Source organism: Lycorma delicatula, chromosome 8, assembly GCF_047948215.1.
Source record: "Lycorma delicatula isolate Av1 chromosome 8, ASM4794821v1, whole genome shotgun sequence".
NCBI lineage: Eukaryota > Metazoa > Arthropoda > Insecta > Hemiptera > Fulgoridae > Lycorma > Lycorma delicatula.
In genome coordinates this window covers 14,450,543-14,475,875 of record NC_134462.1, presented here as the reverse complement: position 1 = coordinate 14,475,875, position 25,333 = coordinate 14,450,543, and the positions used below count along the sequence as shown (strand labels likewise).

Genomic DNA, 25,333 nt, shown 5'->3' with positions numbered 1-25,333 from the left:
TCCGATGTACCAATTTGCTCTTTTTCTATTGTCGGTTGCTATGAATCAAAACTTTTTTTTTCTTGATATCACCACTTAAACTTCAAGCTTGTGTGCGTGGGATATGAGAATGGAGTTTTTTAGCGTTTGAAAATGCCATGCATGACCGGGATTCGAGCCCAATACCTAAGAATGAAAGTCCGAGACGCTACCATTCAGCCACGGAGATCGGCATATCTTACTAAATTTGAGTTCTCAGGGAAACAGCTTTAAAGGCTGTTGGATCTAGTAAGAGTAGTAATCCCCTCCATTACCATACAAATATTTAAGATGCAGTTACGCAGATATGTTCGTCTGTAATATGAATGTAGTTAATGTTTTTCCTTTCTTTTTTTCGTTTTTCTGTTTAGGCTCCGGTAATTACCGTTCAGATAATACTTCAGAGGATGAATGAGAATGATATGTGTAAATGTGAATGAAGTGTAGTCTTGTACAGTCTCAGTTCGACCATTCCTGAGATGTGTGGTTAATTGAAATCAAACCACCAAAGAACACCGATATCCACGATCTGGTATTCAAATCCGTGTAAAATTAACTGATTTTACTAGGACTTGAACGCTGGAACTCTCGACTTCCAAATCAGCTGATTTTGAAAGGCGTTCACCACTAGACCAACCTGGTGGGAGTTAAAGTTTTACCAAACTCACAGAACGTCACCGAGAAAAATATATAAAAACGGAGAGGTGAATAGTGACAGTGATAATGAAAGAAGCGACCTCATCCAAAGGAGTGCTTCAAGGCTCCTTCTAAGGTCTTGGCCTTTTTTACATTATCAGCCCAAATACCACGTGGATACCAAGTACAACGTGTGAATAGGTTCAGATCTCCCTTACCAAAACTTAACCACTTCCAAGATGTTATTTATTTAATAATAACATTTTTTTAATCATACGGAGGATGTATCTAAAAATTTCACTTGGGATTTTGTGGTGTGTAACAATGTCCATTTCTACTTAATTTGATTTTAGTATGGTATGCTGACTAACATGCTGCTTTTTATGATACTCTTTTTTGGTTTTGAATTATAATATTCTAAAAATAGTTCTAATTTGTATTTTTAAAACTATATACTCTTTTGTATCATCCTCCAGCCACCGTTTTGTTTTAGGTTCAATTAACAAAGCATCCTGCCTTGGCGATTGAATGTTACTTACTGCAGATCCACCCGTTGTTCATTCATTAGTTAAACAAGGAATGCAGTTGCTTATGTTTCCAGATTTCAGAAATTTGAATTAGATATCTAGAACCTTCCAGAATATCGTACAGTCCTGTTAGGTTTCTATATTACATTGTAAGGGCCGACCTCGTACCAGATTTAGCGTCTTTGTCTTTTGTCCGGTAGTTTCGGAATATCACCCATGCTTGACATTTTTCACACCGCTATAAAATCTATTTTTGGTTCAAAAAAAAAAGTAGGGAAGTTGTAATTGGGTAGTCTGCTTATATTGCAGACTATATATATATATATATATATATATATATATATATATATATATATTCGTATGTATTTGCTGAGTTTTTAATAATTTATTTTAATTTTTTACAGATGAAGAGAGTGGACCTGCTCGCTTAAATGAACGAATCGTTTTTCGTAAACCAAGTAAAAATAAAAATTTGGATGAAGGAGTAAATTCCTCTGAATCAAAAAAACGGTCTTCTTCATCAACAGCAACTGATTTGTCATCAGGAGAATTAAAGAAATCTAAAAAATCAAAACAGAAATCTTCATCTGTATCCTCTTCAAAACTTTTATCATTTGACGGGGAAGACGAAGAAGAAAATTAATTAATTTATCTGTAAGTTTTTTTTTTTAAATGTACCTAAATAATATTTTGTAATTTATTAATATAGTATTAATTGACAATTTTTTGGTTTAGTACTCGTTACGTTAAATGTAGTTGTTCAAAGGCAATTATTATGATGTAGAAGTTCGATTTGTATATTTATTAATAGTGTAATTTTTTTTTAATTTTGTAGGGAATGGTTGTTATTTTCCTGGTATCATAACTCTAGAGCTATGCCGCAAGATGGAAAGTATGTACGGTTGTCTTTCCAAAATGGGCATGGGTTTTTGCATTTCTCGACTTTTCATGACCAAAAAAGCAGAAAAAAGAGGTAGTATATAGGTTCATATGTACGTGTGTTGGGGTGTTTAAAGTTTAAAAGCTTTTGACTGGATAAACTAATTTTGATTTAATTTCGTACAGAAACTCGTGGATATGGGGCAATTTGTTGGTAAAAGTTTGGGATCAATATCTTTAGGGGATGGGGTAGATAGTTTATTTGAGGTCAATTTTCTCAAAATTTAGCAAATACAACCCCACTTTAAATTAAGCTCGGTACAAGCGGAAATGCTTATCTTAGCATTTAAAAAAAACGTTGCCCCCAAATTCTCCCCCTTGCCCAAAAATCATCGAAAAACTTAACTTTTATTTATTTTTAACCGAATTTTTTTTGTCCTCCTAACGTAGTAGTGCAAGTAGCCAAAAATAGAGTAATTTGGGGAGGCAAAGTTGTGGGTGGCGATCAAAGTTTAGAGATATTTAAATTTTAGTAATTTTTTTTTAATTTCTTAAAACTTTTTTTAGTTTAAAACTTTAATAATTCAATAAAATTTCATGATACTTCACACCTACCCCTAAAAAAATAAATTGTAGGTACTACTTTTAATTAGTTTTACATTTTTTAGTTTCTTCCATTTAACGTTTAAATTTAGACAAATCCAAAAATGTTAATGGGAGGTGATTTTGGGGGAGGAAGCTGAAAAAATGTTAGACAAATAGATTTCTTGAATTTTTTAAACTTTATGTATCATTATTTTTCCACTATATAAGAATAAATAACCAAAGGCAAGAAAGTGTAATAACCTTGCCTTTATTTTTATTTTTTTTTTATTAAAAACAAATGAATAGTTAAAAAAAGATGTAAACAGTTAGACAATATTTATTAATTTTTATATGTGTGTGTGCGCGCGTGCGGATTTGCTTGCATTGAAAGAGGATTCATACCTTTTCATTGTAGTGAGTGATCTTTCAATTTTTATCTCAGAATCTTCATTTTGCTAACGATAACAATCGCCAGAACCATTTCTCTGAAAGAGTTTTAACAATTTTCACTTTTGAATAAGATCGTTTGATATTAGTATTTAACGTTATTGAAATACGTGAAAAGAGTTATGCTTTTTTCTCAGTCAAAGTGAAGGCCAAACAAGTGCACGCAAAGTTTATCCACCTATATCACTGAATGTCAGGAATGCTTAATAAAGAGAACTTGTTGAATATAATAGATCTTTCAACACGATTTATAATTATTTTGTCATTTTATCTTCTATCTATGAACGAACACAAATTCGTTTGATATTTACTAACGGGCAACCGTACTGCAATTTCGTTCATCTGTGTCTTAATATATAGTTGTTAATTAGACATACCTGTTTAATATATAAAAACTAATTACATTCCATTCCAATCCTAAGTAATAATAATAGGAGAAAAGCCAATCGAATTGTTGGTTTTAAAAAATTGTATTTTTTTTAAATAGTAAAAACTAACAAAAATTGTAAATTTCTAATAGGCTTACTAACAATACTCGTATTAACCATAGATAGATAGCTGGGTTGTGCGTGCATTATTTTACTCGACGGTGATGCTACATTGTGGTTGTTATTTCACAATTATATTAATATTTATTTATTAATTTATAAATATTTTGATCGTTAATTACAAAGTAATAAAAAATAAAGTCATTATTTTTGTTAATTTTTTTCTTAGATAATTGAAACTTATGTACGTGGTTCCCACAGGCAGGATATGTCAGGAAATATAAATTTAGTCGAAAAAAGTCACAAAGTTTTAGAAAAAATCACGAAAAGTCATGAAAATTGCAAAAAGTTTCAGAGAATTGCGCTTTTGTTACTGAATTTAAATTATGTTAGTTGTTAATAAAGTTTTTTTTTTTTTTTAAGTAAACTTTCTATCGGGAAGTTACGATCCCATCGCCCAGCACACTGCAGTTATGTGCTTCAAGCATATTAACGTGTCCTGTTCTTACTTACATTCTCCAATTTTTTTTTTTATCCGGTCATCGACGTTTAAGGTCATTAGCCCTCGTCATATTCTTTAAAAGAGGGTTAGATCACCATCAGATTTGTCATATATAAGGGTGTAAAAGGCCCTTACATTTTATTTAAAACACGAAAATACACAAAACATTCATACACTCAAACACTGAAAACACTTTCAGGGTGTAAAGAGCCCCTATATTAAAATTAAAAATAAATAGAACGCATAAATATAGATGAAAAAAAATCGGCTTCACAATACCAATATTTCCTTTTTTTGTCTACCTTATTTTATTTAAGCACCCCCGGGGCAACCGCAACTGCCGTTAAGTAGCACATCAGTCGCCCTGTTAGGATGCCTTGGTAGTTGATCCCCTCCCTATATATAGTCCCGTAGGAAATAACCCATCGGGGTCTCCCCCACGTTATAAGAGCATTTCGACCACCTGTTCAGGACGGCCAAAGAACCCCTCGCCTGGAAGGCTGCCCTTCCCGGTCCTGACCTACCTTTCTTTCTTTCGTTTTCCTGTTTAGCCTCCGGTAATTACCGTTCAGACAATACGTCAGAGGATGATTGAGGATGATATCTATGAAGAATGTAAATGAAGTGTTGTCTTGTACCAGTCTCAGTTCTACTATTCCTGAGATGTGTGGTAAATTGAAACCCAACCCACCAAAGAACAACGGTATTCACGATCTAGTATTCAAATCCGTGTAAAAATTACTGACTTTACTAGGACTTGAACGCTGGAACTCTCGACCTCCAAATCAGCTGATTTGGGAAGACGCCTTCACCACTAGACCAACCCGGTGGGTAGTCCTGACCTACCTGGCTCCAGGCCAGGTAGGTCAGGCCTTAAGGCATATACCTGGTATACCAGGTATACGGTATACCAGGTATATGCCTTGCGTATACCCGTAATTATTCTTTTATTTTAAAGGAATGATGTTCCTAATTGCAGTTATTTTTTTCATCGTTGTTAACAAAAAATTGTCGTTGAAAAATTTAAAGTTTATTAACTATTTTCTTGGAATTTTTCTCAAACCACCATGCTTTTTTTGTATTAAACAATTAATTTCTGTTGAATGTCATCTAAAAACACTGCATAATGACCAGTGCTTAACCAGGTATAAACTTGGGTGTGTGTGTGTGTGTGTGTGTGTGTGCAATGCAATATATACACATATTATATTATATATTATGCAATATTTATATTTGAGGAGTATTATTGTTTTTGCATTTTACTCAACAACGTGTGGGAAAAACTATTTTTTTAAAAAACATTTTAAAAATAACAGTAAAGTTTTATTGAATTCCTTTTCTCTTACACTACAGATTTTAGTAAAAAGTGTTAACGGTCTACGATTAAAAGAAATAAAACATGGACAGATTTTTGGGTGAATCTTTTTTTGTGAATGCTTAGAAAACGTATAAAAAGACTTAACTCCTTGACGCAGCTTCACCCGCGCGCTAGAACTGGCGTTTTCCGTAGCGGTCAACTTTATTTATTTTATGTTCTTTAGTCAAATAAACGGAGGCAGATGCAGCCAGTCAGATACAGTAACGGTGGCAATGACTGTTTTGGTTGAACCACAGCGCCGTATACATTCTCACCCTTTAAAAAATTCGGAACTAAAAAAACCCGAAAACGGTTTTTAAATGTTTATCTGAAGAGTATTTGCAAACTCATATCTACTGAATATCTCTTTATTATTTTCGGCATTGGGAAAATTTACAATTATTATTCAAATTTTTTTTATCTTTCTTCATCCCCTTTTAAGGTCGAATTTCAAAAATCTAAAAATTTGTTTATTGACGTGAAGATTATTCTCATCAAAAATCAGGTTGATTTCTTCATTTATTACCGAGAAATTAAAAAAAATAACAGGATTTTAAAAAAAAAATTCTAAAAGCCATTTTAACACTTGAAACTCAAAATTTTTAAAAATCTAGAAATTGGTTTTTAGATATTCATAATCATCCACATCAAATCCTGCTCACATAGTGATAGAGACTCACAGTTCATTAAAGTTTATACTTCAACCGGGAAATCTCCACTACTGTATATATATATATATATATATATATATATATCACACGCCAAGAAACATGGGTAAAAATTGGTTGCAAATGATCGAGTAGTTTTTTTATTTATTCCGAACAAACAAAAACCCTTTTCCTCTTTATGTAATACTATACATATAGACTATTTTATTTACCGTAAATTTATTTTTATTATTTTTTTAATATTATTCATTCGAATCATTCAGCTCAAACCCAGTTCATAGTTCATTAATTCAATTTATTAAAGTTTGAGCTTCAACCGGTAAATCACCACTCTATATATATATATATATATATTAGAGATTTTACGAGATAATATTCTGGAAATCCCGAATATTCAATTATTTTTATTAGTATTGCGTCAGAGTGACGGCGTTACTCTTGCCGGGTCGAATAACGGCGGGTTACGGTATATAGGAGGGGATTAATGGCTAGGGAAATGATTATGTACCGATTTATCTCAAATTTTGTGAAATACTTTGGAGATGGGAGCTCCAGCCCCCATTGCCGAATAATTTCGGCTGGGACTATATCTCCCTCAGCCTCCCGTTCGCTACATGCGTGAAAAACTACCTCGGTTTTACTAAGAAACATGGGTAAAAATTTGGTTGCGATTGGTCGAGTAGTTTTTTTGTTTATCCCGAACAAACAAAAACCCTCTTCCTCTTTATAAAACACTATATTTATTCGTAATGATTTGCTGTAGTTTAATTTACTCGTATACAGGGCCAGATACAATAATGTGCAAATTAACGTAGATAACGTCTTGCATAATGTAGATAAAACTATTACTGTTTACTTACGTATGGATATAGCTTATTGGTCGATTATTAATTTAACATAATTAATATTAAATACAATCTTGTGGAGTACATTATGTCTATGCGCGTGTTAGCAATTTAGTACGAACTGGTGGTTGGTGGTAGGTTTACGGATATGATTAATTTATACGACATACTCTGTATACTGTGTGAACTACGCGTGTATAGTTACATACCTGTAATATAGGCTCATATCCGTTGTGTCCACGCGTTGTTATAATCAATCAATATCTGGTTATTAATATCGTATTCTGTTCTATTATCATTCGAATATAATTATACGTGAAAATACGTATCGATAGATGTTGATTATTGTGAACTTGTTTGTCGTCAAAGAACGAGCTTTATCGCGATAGTGCAAAAATAAAATCTGGTAATTGTATGTTATAACGACAGTCTCACCACTGAAGGATCACAGAATAACGTAACCCTAATAAAGAGTTTCTGTAGGTCTTTTTCAAGTGTTTCCAGCTTAATAATTCCTCCAAAGATAAGGATATTTTTATCCAGGATATTACAACATTTAATAGATTTAAACATATACGTATTAGTTCCGTTCTATATTCGCGGTTTTCTGTATTCGCGGCATTTTTACGGTGTCTAACCCCCGCGAATAAGGAGGTTTTACTGTACTGCTTTATACCAAAGATTTCTGTCTCTAAAAACATCAGAGTTTTGGCTTAAGAGCCGTTGAGGAAATTGCTCGCTCATCCGAAAAACCTGTGGTACGTGAAAGGATCATCTAGATCCCCGTTGAAGAAAAATTACAGATTAAGCTATTCAGTTAGTTTATTCTTCAGTAAAACGTTGAGGAGATTTGTTCTTAATAGTAATTGTTCATATTCGTAATTCTGTTGAGAATTACTGGTTGGTTGATAAGTTACTTCCTTAGAAGATTACATTATCTATAATAATAACAAATTTTTCGATCTCTCTCTCTCTCTCTCTCTCTCTCTCACTCTCTCTCTCTCTCTCTCTCTCTCTCTCTCTCTCTCTCTCTCTCTCTCTCTCTCTCTCTCTCTCTCTCTCTCTCTCTCTCTCTCTCTCTCTCTCTCTCTCTCTCTCTCTCTCTGTGTGTGTGTGTGTGTGTGTGTGTGTGTGTGTGTGTGTGTGTGTGTGTGTGTGTGTGTGTGTGTATTTTCAGAGCACGTCAGTGAAGCATTAAAATTTAAAAACTGTTGGTTGTTTATTTGACGTATGGGGGGTGAGAGAGCTGTACTTGGCTGTCACTTAATTGCGGTTTTTTCAGTGGTCAGATGCACATCGTGTTTTCCGTGTTAAATAGTTTCATAAAAAATGGGTAACTCCGAGAAAACATTTCGAAGGTTATTTCGCAATCGACACAATATATCGATTAATGATCGATAATATAATCGAGTACCATCTGTTGATAGAATTAACTGAACGGGTTAACAAGTTTGAGGAAACTGGATTCAAAGTTACATTTTAACTTATATAGGAATAAGTAGCAAAAAGTGTTATTAGAACATCAGAAAACATTGATAAGAGCTACATCTGCCATAACACAGTCCAAAAGGCTTTGCGATTAAACCTTTTTTACCATTGAATATCAATAAACAACCGATCTGTCAAATCTTACATAAGTTCTTAAGTTTTCACCCGTATAAAATTTAAATCGTTCAGAAATTAAAAGATGCTTATTTGATTACATGAATTTTTTTCAAGAAATGTTGCAGCTTTTGGATGGTGATACAAACTTAAACCGTCATATATTATGTCAGATGAAGCACTCATTTTCACCTGAACGGCTATTTAAATAAAATAATCTATATTGGAGCGCTGAAAACCCACTTCAGTAGCAAGAGAATCCCGTTCCGATCACAGATCCCGTTCCACACAGATGGTCAACATTTTAGAGGCGAGAATTAATTCGATCTCCCCAAATAACGTGTGTCAGCAAGACAGTGCTAGAAGTCATACCGCTCAGTATTGCTTTAGGAGAAAGTTTCTGAAACGTATCATATCCAAAAATTGTTTGCCCTGCTAGAACTCCTGATTTTTGCACATGCGTCTTTTTTCTTTGGGGTTTGCTCAAGAGTAAGCTATATTTCGAGCTACTGCAAACAGCTTATCCTACAAAAAGGTTTTTGTATGTGTGTCTGTCTCTCTGTGCGTCCGTCCCCCTCAGCTCAGATCCCCAGCGAAAAATCCCGTTTCGTTAATATATGTCTCGTGGTGGTCAGGTATATACTTATTATATATTTATTACTTGTACTTTCTATTATTTATAGTTGTTATTTATATTTATTTCTTTAATCGAAATATATATTAATAATGAATTTTTAGGTAGATTTCATAAGAAACTTACCTATTTTAATGGGTACCATGATTTGACAACCGGAAAATTTCAACATATCTTCGAGTTTCACATCCCCCAGACCCCAAAACCACCGTCAGCTCAAAATTATATATATATATATATATATATATATATACACACACACACACACACACACACACACACATATTTTACTTTCTTGTGGACACGATGACGCCGTAATTTTGCGCCAATCACTTTCAAATTGTTCATTAAAAATAACTCTTCCTAAAATCTTTGTTGACTTCGTTAACGGCCAAATTTAGACCATAGGGATGGAAATTGGGAGGCTTTTTTGAAAAAAATAAATTTCGGTATATGTCTCTTATTAAATAAAATATCGAAATCGTTAAAGTTCCTGTTATTCTTTGGATAAGGACCTAAAACTTGTCTAAGTAAATTTTTTTGATACACCAACCATTGGCCCAAGGGGTGGAAAAATGGGGTTTCGAAGACAAAAAAATCATATCTCCCTTAGGCACAGTCGAATCGGTTTAAATTGATCGTTAGTTCTCTAAACATTACCTAAAACGTTTATCTGAAACAGTTTTTGATATGACCAACCCTTACGGCAAGGGATGACCAAAATGTTGCTGGAATGGTAAGAAGATGGGGCTTGTAGATACGAGCTGTGAGAAAAGTAATGAGACTGACTTTTTACTTACTAAAGTTTTTATTTTTTTCACACAACAATATTATCCCCTTCAAAGTAGTTCCTTTGGGCAGCTATACACCGGCGAAGTCGTTGTTCCCACTCCTGGTAGCAGTGCTGGAAGGCTTTAACTGGTCGGTCACAGTCTTTTGAATGTTCTCTAGAGTTCCAAAATGACGTCCTTTAAAGACATGTTTCAATTTCGGGAAAAGGAAAGAGTCACAAGGACTCAAATTAGGTGAATAGGAAGGTTGAGGAACCCTAGGAATGCGTGTTTTGAGGTCAAAAATTTCCTTATAGAAATGGCTGTGTGTCACGGGGCATTGTCATGATGAAGCATCCACTTGTCTGCAATGTCTAATCTCACACGAATCACTCTTTTCCTGAGCCTTTCAAGGACAACTTTATAAAACACTTGCTTGACAGTTTGTCCTGGCGGAACGAATTCTTTATGCACGATACACCTACTGGCAAAAAAAGCAAATCAGTATGGTTTTGATCTTTGATTTGCTCATTTGACATTTTTTCGGTTGAGGAGATGACGGAGTGTGCCATTTTTCGCTTTGCCCCATTGTTTCAGGATCGTACTCAAATATCCAGGATTCATCACCTGTGATCACACGGTTGAAGAATTCTTGGTCATTGTCAGTCCTCTCAAGAAGATCAACGCACACTTTTCTTCGATTGTCCTTCTGTTCCGTTTGAGGTTTTTCGGCACCAATTTCGCACAAACCTTTCGCATGTCCATATCATCTGTCAAGATTTGATGTACGGTGAAAGTGTTTAAATTTAACTGTTCACTCATCATTCTTATTGTTAAACGACGGTCTGATCTCACAAGTACCCACACACATTCAACGTTTTTGCCAGATTTTGAAGTTGAAGGTCTCCCTGAGCGAGGTTGATCTTCAACGTTTTCTCGGCCTTACAAAAATGATTTGTGCCAGCGGAAACCTTGTGCTCGTGATAAGCAATGTTCCCCATAGCCCTGTTTCAACTTTTCAAAGATCACACTCGCGGATTCTTCAAGTTTAAACACAAAACCTGATTGCACAACGTTGCTCTAAATTGCGATGCTCCATTTTCGTAACACACAAAAAACACAACTTCACTGATGACGCTGTCAAAAATAATGTCTTGGCTGAACGGAGTTGAAACTCGTACTGAGCATGTGGATGGGATGAACAAACCGGTCTAGCACAGACCGGTAGACACAGCGTTGCCAGATCGTTCGCAGTGTTACCAATCTCATTACTTTTCTCACACACCTCGTAAACATGTGAAACTTTTTCAAACATTGTCGTATTGAGTAAATTTGAAGTTTTTCTTAACTTTAAGGTGAAAATCTTTTTTATCCCCTCCTTAGCACCGGTGAAATGTACCTCCGCCTTCTGGTGTACCGAAAGGGATTTTTTTATTTATTTATGTGATTGTTTTTCTTCATAAAGTAATGAACTATAACCAAAAATTGTTGGATAGAAATTATTAGAACCAACAGAAAATAGTACCCTGGAACAAAAACTGAGGAATAAATAGTTTTAAAACTTACTCTTTAAGCCTCATCTGTTGATTTATAACAAGAAGGAAAATTTCCTCGATATTCTAACACCAAAGGTAACACGTAGATAGTTTGTATCAGCGCTTATTTATTTTCTGACTGAATGACATTTTCTTTTTATCTAAAGCATTGATTTTCAAACTTTTTCGCTCACCGCCCACATTGAGAATCAAACATTTTCTAGCACCCCCAAAATTTTTAAACTTACCATTTGTTAAAAATGATAAGATGTGATCTTAAAAACAACAATTGATCCACTTTTAATGACAAATTGTGAGGTGTTTAATGTAGCGTTGCGGTATTTTTTATTTTTTTCATTTTGTGCCGAATATTGAAATCTTTAATGATCGAGACTGTAACATCATGATCTTGCGTTAACCTGTGAGCGGGTTATACATGTTGCAGTCTCAATCTTTAAAAATTTCAATACCTCAGCACAAAATGAAAAAAAAACAAAAACTGCAGCGCTACATTAAAGACCTCATAATTTGGCATTAAAGCTAGATCAAAACCCTTTAATTTCCATATTTATTTGCATCAATACGTTGCCTAGATCGGAAGATATGCAGCATTAAAAACAAAAGTGATCTTTTCTCTTTAAAGTGGAATATTTCGGTTCAGGAAAATTGTAGAGAGACATACAAATAAAGAAATTAAAGCTAGTATTAAGCTTTCAACGATTTTAATGCAGTTTACTGAACAAATTTTGTTTCCCCCATGCGCTTGATCGAACACGAAGAAAAACTGAAATTTTTAAAACTTTTGTTCTCACTGATTTTTTTTTTAATTTGACGATTTTTGAAATCTAAGCATACTGTCAAAAAGTACTGTATTCAAGCTTTAATTTCGTTTTTATTCGTCTTTCTAAGACTTATGGTTGCACAGTTAGAGTAGTTTGAATACAGTCAGTTTTTATCACAAAATATAGGTGTCGCTTTAATTTGTTTGTATTAGTGTAGTAGGTATTTAATTTTAGTTAGACATATCAGGAAAACATGATTTTTATCTCTTTTTGTTAATCAGCCATTGCCTTCCTAGACCGTTTAAATGCCCTCAATTTTCTGTAGGCCTTCTACCGCCCCCCTGAAGGTCTCCAGCGCCCATAAAGGGGCGTTATCGCTCACTTTGAGAACGAATCATTTAAAGATACACATACACGTTAATATACATCAGTTGTGGGCCTCTCAGTTGCGTTGAATAACTGGTAACTAATTATAGGCAGTAATTAGAAACGATTCAGCAGGGGCGTTATGATATTGTTAAAATGGTTCGTTATTGTTATTATATAATCATTAGATAAGTTTTGTGGGGGAGTTACAGTTTACCTTAATATACCCTAAAGGGCAGCATAAACGATATCAAATTAAGTGCTGTTACATTTACGTGTTTACCCACTTTCGTGTGTACTTATGAAGTATTACGTAGATTTTTTTATTAAATACGATAAATGACAATAATCTTTATAAAGTTGTATCAGTATAATAAATGATTATAAATTTTGTTGGAAGAATTTATTATTTTCTATTCATTATGTATCCCTATAGGCGGCGGATAGTCTGTCGACTAATTGTAATTACTTCTTTTTTTTTAGCGTACGGAAAACGGCTAATTTGACCGTTATTTGAATCCAGAACCTTCCGGATTCAAGGCACAGAGCTGCCTTACCGTGTCTTTAACCTTCCCTTTAGTAATTAAGTGAATATATCGTTCAATTTTCTAATTCTCTCAAAATATATGATATCTAAATTCGTACAATTTTGTACGATTGATGATTCGTATAATTGAATCATTGTTGTTTCAAATGAAATGATTAATTACCATTTTATGTTAAAATGATCCTGATTCTTAAACTATTGTATTTATCCAATATTGAAGGCGTGCTTCCAAACATCTGTGATGTCTATTAATTGTTTATAAATTACTTTTCCTCATTCGTTGATTCCAGACCGAAAGATTTTAACTTTAAACTCGGGGAAAGTATTTTGCGTTTTGCTATACGTTATTAATAAATAGAGAATTTTTCTTTTCTCATTAATAAGTGGTGGAAAGTGATTTCTTAAGTAACTGCATTACTCGTATCCATAGAAATTCAACCCATAGTTTTTTGAGAAGACGGGAATCAACTGATTTGGTCATTTTGTCCTATTAGAATGGAAATTTTTAGCGTATGAAAAATGCCATGCCTGACCGTGATTCGAACCCAGGACCTCCGGAAGAAAGGCTGGGACACTACTACGTGGCGGAGTGGTAGCGTCTTATATAATTATCTTAAAATTACTTAAAATTGGAGGAAGGTTTCCTTTAATCCACTCCTAAATTGTTATGATACGATATTAAGGATTAGATACCTTAATTTCCCTTTATCTGTGAGGATCGTTCTATAATTAAACAGAAAAATGGTGGCAACGGAAAAATATTTAATAGACTAAATTGAAACCGTCTGACGTTCAATTTGGCACCCTTTTCAAAATACATCACCTGGTCCAAAAAAATTACCTTTAATATGAACTTTTGTATATTTCAAAATGTAGGTCCGCTTGAAACGTATACGTGTGCAGGGTGCTGTGGTAAGATCTTTATTTTCTGAAGAAATAAAATCGGCCGAAATTCACTTGCGGATATTAAAACTGTAAGATATACAGTTTATTAATCGTGCAAATATTTATAAATGGATCGAACAGTTTAAATCGGTCAAATCAGGTGTCAACGATTTTCATTTAGCGAAGACTAAAATTTGTACCATTTGTAGTGGTAGTTTCGACTGACACTTTGAAAAATCGGATTAATAATTTTATTCTCGAAGACAGACATAAAAATTTGTTAACATTTGTAGTGCGAGTATTGGCACTTTTCATTCCATTATCCATGATAAGCTGAATTTTCTCAAAAGATGTTCAGGGTGGGTTTCCTAGACTGAGAAACTCAAAATTACGAGAACAATGTTTTCTTAGCGGAAGGTAATCCTTTTTTAGATCCCATAATAATTTTGATAAAACTTGGATTTATTATTTTGACCTAGAATCCAAACCTCAAAAGTATTGAATGGAAACACCCGAATTCGCCCGCCGGGAAACAATTCAAAACCTACCCGTCAAGTGATACTAACGATGTTTTGGGATTATAAAGGCCCGATTTATTGCGATTGTATGAAAGAACAACGTACAATCAACAGATAGTGATATGTTAGGAAATAAAGTGACCCGCGTTAACAAGAAAACTTCCCGGTTCTCTCTCAAAAGGAGTAATACTTCTGCACGATAACGACCGTCCCGATATCGCTACAAAGATACGGGTTCAAATATAGAGATAGAAGAACAATTGCTAACATGTACAGGAACCAAACAGCAACAGTAACAATTGAATAACATAAGAAAGAAGCCGTAATAAGAAAGGGAGTCCGACAAGGATGTTCCCTATCTCCGTTACTTTTTAATCTTTACATGGAACTAGCAGTTAATGATGTTAAAGAACAGTTTAGATTCGGAGTAACAGTACAAGGAGAAAAGATAAAGATGCTACGATTTTCTGATGATATAGTAATTCTAGCCGAGAATAAAAAGGATTTAGAAGAAACAATGAACGGCATAGATGAAGTCCTACGCAAGAACTATCGCATGAAAATAAACAAGATCAAAACAAAAGTAATGAAATGTAGTAGAAATAACAAAGATGGACCACTGAATGTAAAAATAGGAGGAGAAAAGATTATGGAGGTAGAAGAATTTTGTTATTTGGGAAGTAGAATTTCTATAGATGGACGAAGCAGGAGCGATAAAAAATGCCGAATAGCACAAGCGAAACGAGCCTTCAGTAAGAAATATAATTTGTTTACATCAAAAATTAATTTAAATGTCAGGAAAAGATTTTTGAAAGTGTATGTTTGGAGTGTCGCTTTATATGGAAGTGAAACTTGGACAATCGGAGTATCTGAGAATAAAAGATTAGAAGCTTTTGAAATGCGGTGCTATAGGAGAATGTTAAAAATCAGATGGGTGGATAAAGTGACAAATGAAGAGGTCTTGCGGCAAATAGATGAAGAAAGAAGCATTTGGAAAAATATAGTTAAAAGAAGAGACAGACTTATAGGCCACATACTAAGGCATCCTGGCCATATTAAGTCGCTTTAATATTGGAAGGACAGGTAGAAGGGAAAAATTGTGTAGGCAGGCCACGTTTGGAATATGTAAAACAAATTGTTAGGGATGTAGGATGTAGAGGGTATACTGAAATGAAACGACTAGCACTAGATAAGGAACCTTGGAGAGCTGCATCAAACCAGTCAAATGACTGAAGAGAAAAAAAAAATTCTTTTCTTTTTTTTTAACTTTTTTTTATTTATTTAAATATAATGATTTATTAATAATTATTAACCTCTGATTGAAAAAAATATTACAATAAATAATAATAATATCGATAAATGAAAAAAATCAATATTTATTTGTGAAATAAAATTTTATGTACTTTTAAAAAGTGTATATGTAATTTAATACAAGAAACTCATCTGGTGTCATCAGATCTGTTTTCTAACAAATTGTTTATTTTATTAATATCATCATACTTCAGTAAAATAATTAAAAAATAAACCTAAAATAAAATAAATATTCGGTGCTAAATGGACTTCGTCGATTTGTAAAATTAATGTTATCTCAAGAATTAATACCTGTTGCCCAAAAATTATTCGACTGTTTTCCATGAAACAAAAATAAAAAAAGATTTAGTTGCCAACTTCGAATAATCCATATTATTGGCTTTTCATTCTATTGTTCCTAAGTTAAATACAAAATAGTAAACTTGTTTTCCTATTTCGTTCCTGTTCGTACATCTCTGTAAAATTTAAACAAATGAAAAAACATTCAAAATGAACGATAATCTTTTTCGATGGAGAGAAAAAAACAGTAAAATAACGACATTACTTAAAAATAATTTAATTTTACTTGTATTATATTGTGGTAAAAGGTTTTGTTCTATATACCAAACTATTTTGTGTTTAACCTGCGTTTAGTAAAATTTTAGTTTTTTAAGATATCTAATAAAAATATTTTCTTTATTCTCTTTTGGGTTATATCAGGTCTACTTCCAATATTATACCTTACCATATTCCTTCGTATTTATGATAAGGAGTGAATTCCGTTGATTGTGAAAATATGGCAAGTTTGTTCACAATCCAACCTTCCGGATGAAAGAAGGAAACGCTACCACTCCACTGATGCCGACCTCTGTGGATATTTTTATTTATAAATGTCTTATAAAGAATCCTTTTGGGATCCGTGCTATTTTTTCATCTTCATTTTAATGTTATTAATTATTTAAACTTTAATAAAAGTATATATATATATATATGATAGTGACATGTATGCATGTTAGATTATTAGGGTCATCCTCAAAGATTTCAAGGAATATCGTACATTCGATGGCAGTCGTACTCAGAAAAATAAGATAGAAGTGGTTTCCCGTTGCTTCTTTAACAATATGTTGCGCTTATCTCTGAAATGCTAGATATTTTCATCTCTACAAGTGACACCATTCATTCTGTTACCGCAAGGAGTGATTCTATAGTCCAGAATCATTACTCTGAGAAAAAAGCATTGGTGACTTCATGCTTCTTGTATGTATCTCAGATGCATTGCGTGCGTCACAATCTTAAAAAAGATTGGACAGTTGATAAAAGTTATCATTATTACCACAGGGATGAAGTGGTACTTGAAAAAATACTTTCTAAGGGGACTACATTAATTTGTTGGTTTACAATTGTTTTATATATTTTCGTATTGGGCTTATCAAAACGAACGTACCAAAAAAAAAAAAAATTTAAGCCTTGTTTGTTTGCAGAATAGCCGATATCTGAAAAACGATTCGGCTATAATCAGCCAAATTGTTGAAGATATTGAGAAAACGTTAATTATTAGGTAATTAATCATATACTTTTTTTGTATGTTTCGCGGGCAAAAAATCGTTTTTGTTTGAAAACTATAATAAATAAATGTTTAAGAAAAATTTCAACGATAGGATGAAATCTGGTAACCGGAAAAATGATTGCGTAATAGAACCAATATATCCTTATTTATTTTTCTATTATGAACCGAGTAATTAAACCTAAAATTCTTCGGCAAGGATATAATGCCGAAGAATGTACGGTTTACGAGGAGGAAGATTGTGCAAGTGCGAACAGATGCAATACCAGCAAGGATAGTAAATCATTGTACATCAATAAACTGGTGCCTAGACAAATCGAATTATTTAAGATGAAAATTTAACTTAACACATGCGGCTAATTTTTCGGGCCGTAAAATGTGCATTTGCTTTTGAGAAGCAAACGTCATTGTTTTGATGTGCTGCCTGACTGACTGGTACGAAATGCACAGAGTGGGCCACTGAAAAGTAGCCTCGTCAGATAACTAATAGTCGTAGCATCGAAGGGAGGGAGGGAGTGACGATCAGGTGATTCGGGAGAGAGTTTTTACGTAGGGAATGTACGGTTCCCTTCCTTTGTTAAAAGGTTTTATTATAAAATATGGTTCTATTTATCATAAAAAAACTTACATCTTAAAATTATTGTACCTGAACTACCGATTTAAATTTTGGGTCTGTCCTAGAAGACGCCCTCTACTCGATTTCCACTATTTATAATAATTTTGTAAAGCATGGCCCGTCGGTATAAGTATATAATTAAAGTTAATTTATAAAAAACCGGCTTACTAACAATTGAATTCGAAGCGTTCAAGCGCTTTCAGAATTAAATTCCATCTTCAGGAACTCTCATATTCGTCCTATTTGTAATAGTAATTAAAACTTCACATGTAAATTATAAAAAAACATCGTGATGTTTACTTTAAACATAACATTTGGTCGTGATATGTTATAAAATTAAGTCAACGTAAACATCCTGTCAATTTGGTGACAGCTGTTGTGACTACCTAATTCCTTCTATATCATTTTACCTCTCTAAAGATAGAACATATATTACTTAAGTTAGATACACAAATTCTGTGTAGTAACACACAATTTACTTTTTAATTATTTTATTATTTATTTTGTAGAAACCACACTACTATTCCATATTTAGGATGTTTCGGAACAACTGAACGAAAGCAAAGGAATTTATTCCAGATAAACGACGTTATTAATGTAGAATGTATGATCACTGCTAATTAACCCGATCCAGATAAAGCTGCAATAGTTTCATCTACGAATTCTTTTCTTTACAAATAAAATAAATGTTTTATTGGAAATATTTATAGATAAATGAATGATATCTTGTCAGTCTCAAAAATAAATTAATTCAATAAATAAATTTAAAATTCAGCGATATAAATAAAAAACTATCAAAAAGGTACGTAATAAAAATAAAATATTAAATAAAACAAAATATAAAAAAGGACCTTAAATTGTTAAAGAAATTCGATTGATTGTGACTCTTTTAGAAAGGACTAAATCGCGTTTTGTTTCTTCATTAAACTGATCGTGTTGTCTATATTAGTTCATTTCTATTGTTTAAGTATTTTTATCCGCCGTGTTGTGATGGAAAGAAAACTTATCCGCTCGATGAACTTTGTTTTCTAGTGTACCTATACAGTATCTGTGTAGTGTACCTGTACATTTTGTACGAATTTCACATTATTATACGTACATATATTAGATGGGTTGGATTGGTGCGCAAGTGCTTGCTCGCGCATGTTTAAATCTACTTGTGTATGTGTTTCCCGTGCGTACGCAAAGTAACGTACGTATGTATAACAGCAGTGTACTTTGTACGCACGTGATCATTGTGTGCGTGTGCATATTATCTGTATTTTCACTTTGCTATTAAAATGTTCTGTTTTGGTGATCAATGAATTATCCAGGGAGTGGGGATGATATGTGTAAAGTGTGCGTGTGAAAGGTAGGAGCCTGTGCGTACGTTTATGTTTCTTGTGTGTGTGTGTATGTATGCACGCGCGCGCAACTTCTCTTATATAAGAAAAAAAAAACAGCGTTTCTGTTAGCAGATAAAATATTTTATTTATTTGATGTACAGAACTATGGTATTAAAGATAAATGCTGTTGATATACTATTTTCAATCATATTTACATATCTTAGGACACAAATAACTGTAGGATGGAATTGATAGTTTTATTAACCTGAAAAACATTTTTTAAACTGTTTCTCTAGTAGTTTTCGAAAAATATTTTTGTAAATCCTGAAAAATTGTACTCGAGAAACACATTTATGTCCGGTAAAGTTTATTTTTTTAAATTTCCAGTAAAAAAAAGTAATTAAACTAGAGAAAAGTCGAATTTCTTAACATTTTCTTTGTTTACAGTTGAATTTTAAAAAAATTTTCTCACGATTAAATTGTCTATAAATTTTTTGCAATTTTTTTTTATAGGCAGTTTAACCGTATAATGTTTTTTATAAAACTCAAGCAGTGTGTTTCTCGAGTCCAAAATTTTAGGGTTTACATCCGTTTTCTCGAAATTAATGGCGTTGCAGATGATATATAACCATTTTTAGGAGGTCAAAAAACATATAAAACCATCTATCTGCTCCAAATGGTTCTCGCTTGGCATACTTTGAAAAGAAAGCATATCCCGTTCTGATGTTTATGTGAACTTTGATTATTTTAATCCAAGAAAAATTACTAAAGTTTAGCAAGGATCTACTGGGATATTCTGTATAAGATAACAGTAAGTTATGATTTAAAAACATCCGGCCTGTGATTTACAATCATCCGGCGGGTATAATTTACAAACATCTGTTTATATTTCTACCTAATCTTTTCAAAAACAACGAAAATTATAAACTAAATGTCAGTTCTACCACGATTACCCGTCAATTTAATTTAAATATGTAGATGTTTTTGCCGTGTGACATTTCATCCTTGAAAATTTTGTCAGGAAGTTTTATAAAAATAAGAAATTTACTCAAGAAATTGAAATTAATCACATTTTACAGTTTTTTGTATTTAAAGTAAAGTGTAAAAATAAATAAACAGTATGAATACTAATAAATAAATCTTTCTTGTGAATTGTGTAGGATGAAAAATAAATTTTTCATCCTACACAAATTAAGATTGTTGACCGATGATATGATATTCTGGTAAAACGAGTACAGCTTGATCTAAAATCTTATTAAGTGGATTTTAACTAAAGTTTTAAAGCTTTTTCCTAGAAAAAAAAAAATGAAAGCGAGCAGATAATAATCTATCAAAAAAGTGATTATAGATAAAAACAAAATAACCTTACTTAAGAATAAAAAACCTCCAACAAAATTTGTGCATTGCCTTTCTATAGCAACTAAGAAAAAAATCTAAAAAAAAAAGATGACATATTTTTAACATTACTGTGACGTCATCTAATAAATTGCTCTTATAATTCAAACAGTGTTCATGTTCCACTACCGTGCAAAAGTATACTCCAAACATAGCATTTTATATCTCAGGTTCTGATTCATCTTGCTGCGGAGTAAGTTTTTCTCCCATAAAAAAAGGATTCCTTTTCCATTGCAATTCTGATTCTCATTTATTTTCACAGCTGTTTCTTGTTTCATATGCAATTCTCTGATCAGTCTCCTATCCTTTCAATCAACTCTGTTTTCTTTCAGCATCTCAAATAACTTGTCCTACTGTACTCTGTCAAATGCCTTTTCCATACCTGTATAACAGGCTCAGTCCTCTACCGATTTCAAAATATCTCTCCCCAATCATTCTGATCAGTCCTACAGCTTCTCTTGTTCCTGTACTTTTACCGAATCCAAATCCTTTTTCCAACTCAGCTCCCCGTTTATGTTTCCTTCCAACATAAACTTTCTCAATGTACTTTTCCGATCGTTTTATTTATCAACACTTATTCAGCATTCTCCTCCATTTTTGTGATCAATATTTTATTCATAACTGTCAGCATTATTTTTGCAGCATCTGATATTAAGCTGATAATTCTACGTTCTTCACATCTTTTTGTTCTAAATTGTTAGGTATTGATATCATTATTTTTTTAATTAAACTACCTGGTCATTCTCCAGTATCATAAATTGCATTGCACATTGAGAATATTTCATCTACTCCATCGTCTAAACATTTAATGAGTCTATTGGAAGTTCATTTACTCCTGAAGCTTTCCTGTTCTTCATGTCTTTAATAACTTGTATAATAATTTTAGATCTCAAAGATGGTAGGCCTTTCTCTCTTTCAAAACCTCTTCTTACTCCTCAGTTCCTATGTTTCACTTTTGCTTCTTCCTACATACAGGTCCTCTATATTTCTTCCCATCGTTTCTTTATTTCATCTTTTTTTTATGAACACTTCACTTTTTTCTATTCAATTTCTCTCATTTTATAAGTAGGATTTCTTCTATCCCATGTTTTTTTTTTGGTTTTTTTTTACCTTCTTACACAACATGTCATACTTCCTTTTGGTTTTCTAAACTTCGATGTATAGACATTCTTCTTTTAGCTATCTTTCCTTTCATTAAATTATTGAAAAAAAAACTTAGGAAATGTGTTTAGATGTTCACCATTAAACATGTTTCAGAAGTAGAAAGCGAAGCAACAATAATTAATTACTTTTTCTTTTTTTACGTAGTAAAATATTACTCGTCGAAGTTTAGAAAGCTTAGTTGATTCGCAGAGTTGGGGATTGCTTGATCGGCGCCTGGCTTCTTACTATTTGTGACGTCCTTATTTATTTCCTGTTTAGCCTCCGGGAATCGTTTCAGATATTACTTCACAGGATGAATGAGAATGATATATGTGTGAGGGTAGTATTGTACAGTCTGAGTTCGACTATTTCTGAGATGTGTGGTTAATTGAAGCCCAACTACCAAAGAACACCGGTAACCAAGATCTAGTATTCAAATCCGTATAAAAATAACTGGCTTTACTAGGACTTGAACGATGGAACTCTCGACTTCCAAACCAGCTGATCTGGCAAGACACGTCCAACATTAGACCAACCCGGTGGGTCATCAGTGAAGTTTGCAGCGGTGCATTATTTTCTCCACTAAATTACTAGTGCTACACTGTTTCAGACGCTTAGATAGAAGTACTGTACATCTATGTGTGTATATCTTTGATGAGTAATAAATCGTTTAAAATAAGTATCAATCGACAATTCTTACGTTGTTTTTTTTTTTTTTTTTTATTCAGTAATCTAATGCATTAGACCGACCTTTGTTTATAAAGAATAATTGAACGTGTTAATATAAACAACGTCAAATTTTTGTTTTATTACTTGAAATTATTAATTAAAGCAGTTTTATATTTGTTATGAATTTAATTCAATGATTATATGTTGATGTTTGTATTGAAGGCTCTCTGATGGAGTTAATTAATTAAAATCCGTTATTGTACATTGTATCAGGTCTCGCTTTACTAACTGTAATAGAGTACATGTATCGCAAGTAAATATTTTTTATCTGTATAATAAAATGTAAATCCCTGCTTTTTACCTTTTACAATAAGAACGTAGCTTCTTTGTAGGGTTTTTTAGCTTTTTTTACACTTTATAATCCCAGCTTTGTTACTAAATTTATTTATTTTTTTCTTTTTAAGAGAATAAAAAAAGTAACTCAATAATTTTATTAAATGTAAATGTCGCGCATAGTGTGAGTATTAATTAAAATTAGTTATAGCTATGGGAATTTAACTTGCTTTATACTCTTTTTTTTCTTCCCCCAAAAAAAAAGCATAACATTTGTAAAAGTTTGATAGGAAGTTCGGCCTTTTTTAGTTATTTCGTTTTCCAATTATTTTTTTCACATCATCTAGTTACTCGAACAATGAAAGTGTATTTCCGTTGAAATACGAGAATAATGAATTGAATGAGAATTAAGCACAAGAAATTTCATTCTCAGTTGTACAGCTGTAAACGTCTTACATATCCTTCTCCCTCTTTTTTCCTGTTTAGCCTCAGATAACTATCGTTCAGATAATACTTCAGAGGATGATATGTATGAGTGTAAATGAAGTGTAGTCTTGTACATTCTCAGTTCGATCGTTCCTGAGATGTGTGGTTAATTGAAACCCAACCACCAAAGAACACCGGTATCCACGATCTAGTATTCAAGTCCGTGTAAAAATAACTCTGGCTTTACTAGGACTTGAACGCTGGAACTCTCAACTTCCAAATCAGCTGATTTGGGAAGACGCGTTCACCACTAGACCAACCCGGTGGGTTCTTACATATCCTTCTACATGAATGTTTCTGAGTATAAGAAAGAGGGAAGGCTTTACCGAGTAGTGGGAGGTAGTTAGTGGAAGGGGCTTACTGCGACAAATAAGAGACTATTAGTCAGTTGTGATTAGATACCTATATATTCCGCTACAAAACATTCATGAATCACTTTTTAACACTTTGGGAAATAAAATTTTACATTAAAAATATCTTTGAAAGGTTTTTTTTTAAATGATAGATTTTTTAAAATTATTTTTATTTATATTTTTAACGAAACTTTGAAAATTATGTTTTGACTGTCGTGTTTAACTTGCTTTCAGGAGATCGTTTGACGGAATTCATCCCTGTACGATTCTTCTGAAGTAGATTTCTACGTTTCTTTTACGTCTTCGTCAATTTTTGAGGTACCTGATTCCGATCGTACTTGATTTTATTCTTGTAAATGGATTCACCTCATTGGGATCAGTTTCATGACATAATCCGTGTCAACAATAATTTTATTATTTATTTTACCTTTAAAATATTATTTGAGCAGTAAAATGTAAATTAATAATTTAAACTTCATTTATTTATATTTTTTGATTATTTTTTTTTCTTTCATCCATTTCCAAATAAATTAATTGTGGATGTTTTATAACGATGTCCACCTGTTTTAAGATTCCGTTTTGTAAATTTCCAATTTTTGGTTTTTTTTTATATACATTCGTATATAACTACATAAAGGAAAGCCTATTTAAAGTATTGAACAGATTATTAATTCTTAAATTGTTCTAGAATTAAAAAAACAACAATGCAATTAAAATGTGGCATTTTTTTATCCTTTGCCTTGATTGTCTTTGGCCATTTCGGCCATGCGACGTCTAGCAGTCCAATACACTTTATCCTCACTCTCTGTTGTGGTTTTAACGCCCCGTAATTCACAGGACAGGTCGATAGATGCAGAGCAGTCATAGACCCTTGCCGACGCAGTGGGCATGTTGCTGATTCGGCGACTCCAATGCGATGGGAGTGGCTTTGGAGATAGCCGTGCCCCGTCTGTTTTTGCAATTCATTCGAAACCCTTTTCGAGTTACTCGTCCCATTTCGTCAAGTAATGATGCCCATTTCTTCTCTTTAAACTCTATCCGCCATTTCTGTTCCAACGCTCCCACGATTGATGATTTGATTAATTTTTTTGCCGTCACAAAAGGTATATTGGCTTATCGGGCTGTTCCTTTCTTACACCTTCTTAAGCTAATCGATCAGCTTTTTCATGGCCCGACAACTCACAGTGTGCCGCCATTGTAAAACGACTTGTACGCCTTCTAAAATCAACTTCTAAATAAGTTTCTGACACATATTAACTTGATTTATGGAAGAGAAAGAAGCATCAGAAACTGCAATTATGGCAGCTTGCGAATCAATCAGGATAACGACTTTCTGCGGTTTGATCTTTTTTATGGATTCCAAGGTGAGAAAAACTGCTCTGACCTCGCCGTCAAAGTTACTGGCTAGCTCTCCCACAGGCTGTGATAACTGGAAAGCTTCTGCATAAATTCCAGCCCCTCCATCCTTTCTTGCATTATTTGCAGAACCGTTTGTGAACACGTGTAACCATAGGGAGGTGTGGTACCTCTATGGTTATCGAAACCCAAAATTTGACATTTGGTTTGGT

At 33.1% G+C, this 25,333-nt stretch overlaps 1 protein-coding gene across 1 annotated transcript in view; it reads left to right on the top strand.

Moving 5' to 3' along the window:
• LOC142328941 (uncharacterized protein KIAA1143 homolog) overlaps positions 1-24,253 on the top strand; it is a 129,725-nt gene extending 105,472 nt beyond the window's left edge. The window contains exons 3-4 of the mRNA XM_075373130.1: positions 1,586-1,835; positions 24,000-24,253. Of these exons, the coding sequence (XP_075229245.1) occupies positions 1,586-1,824 (239 nt within the window). The 3' untranslated portion in view covers positions 1,825-1,835; positions 24,000-24,253. The remainder of the gene's footprint in view (positions 1-1,585; positions 1,836-23,999) is intronic.
• The last annotated feature ends 1,080 nt before the right edge of the window (positions 24,254-25,333 follow it).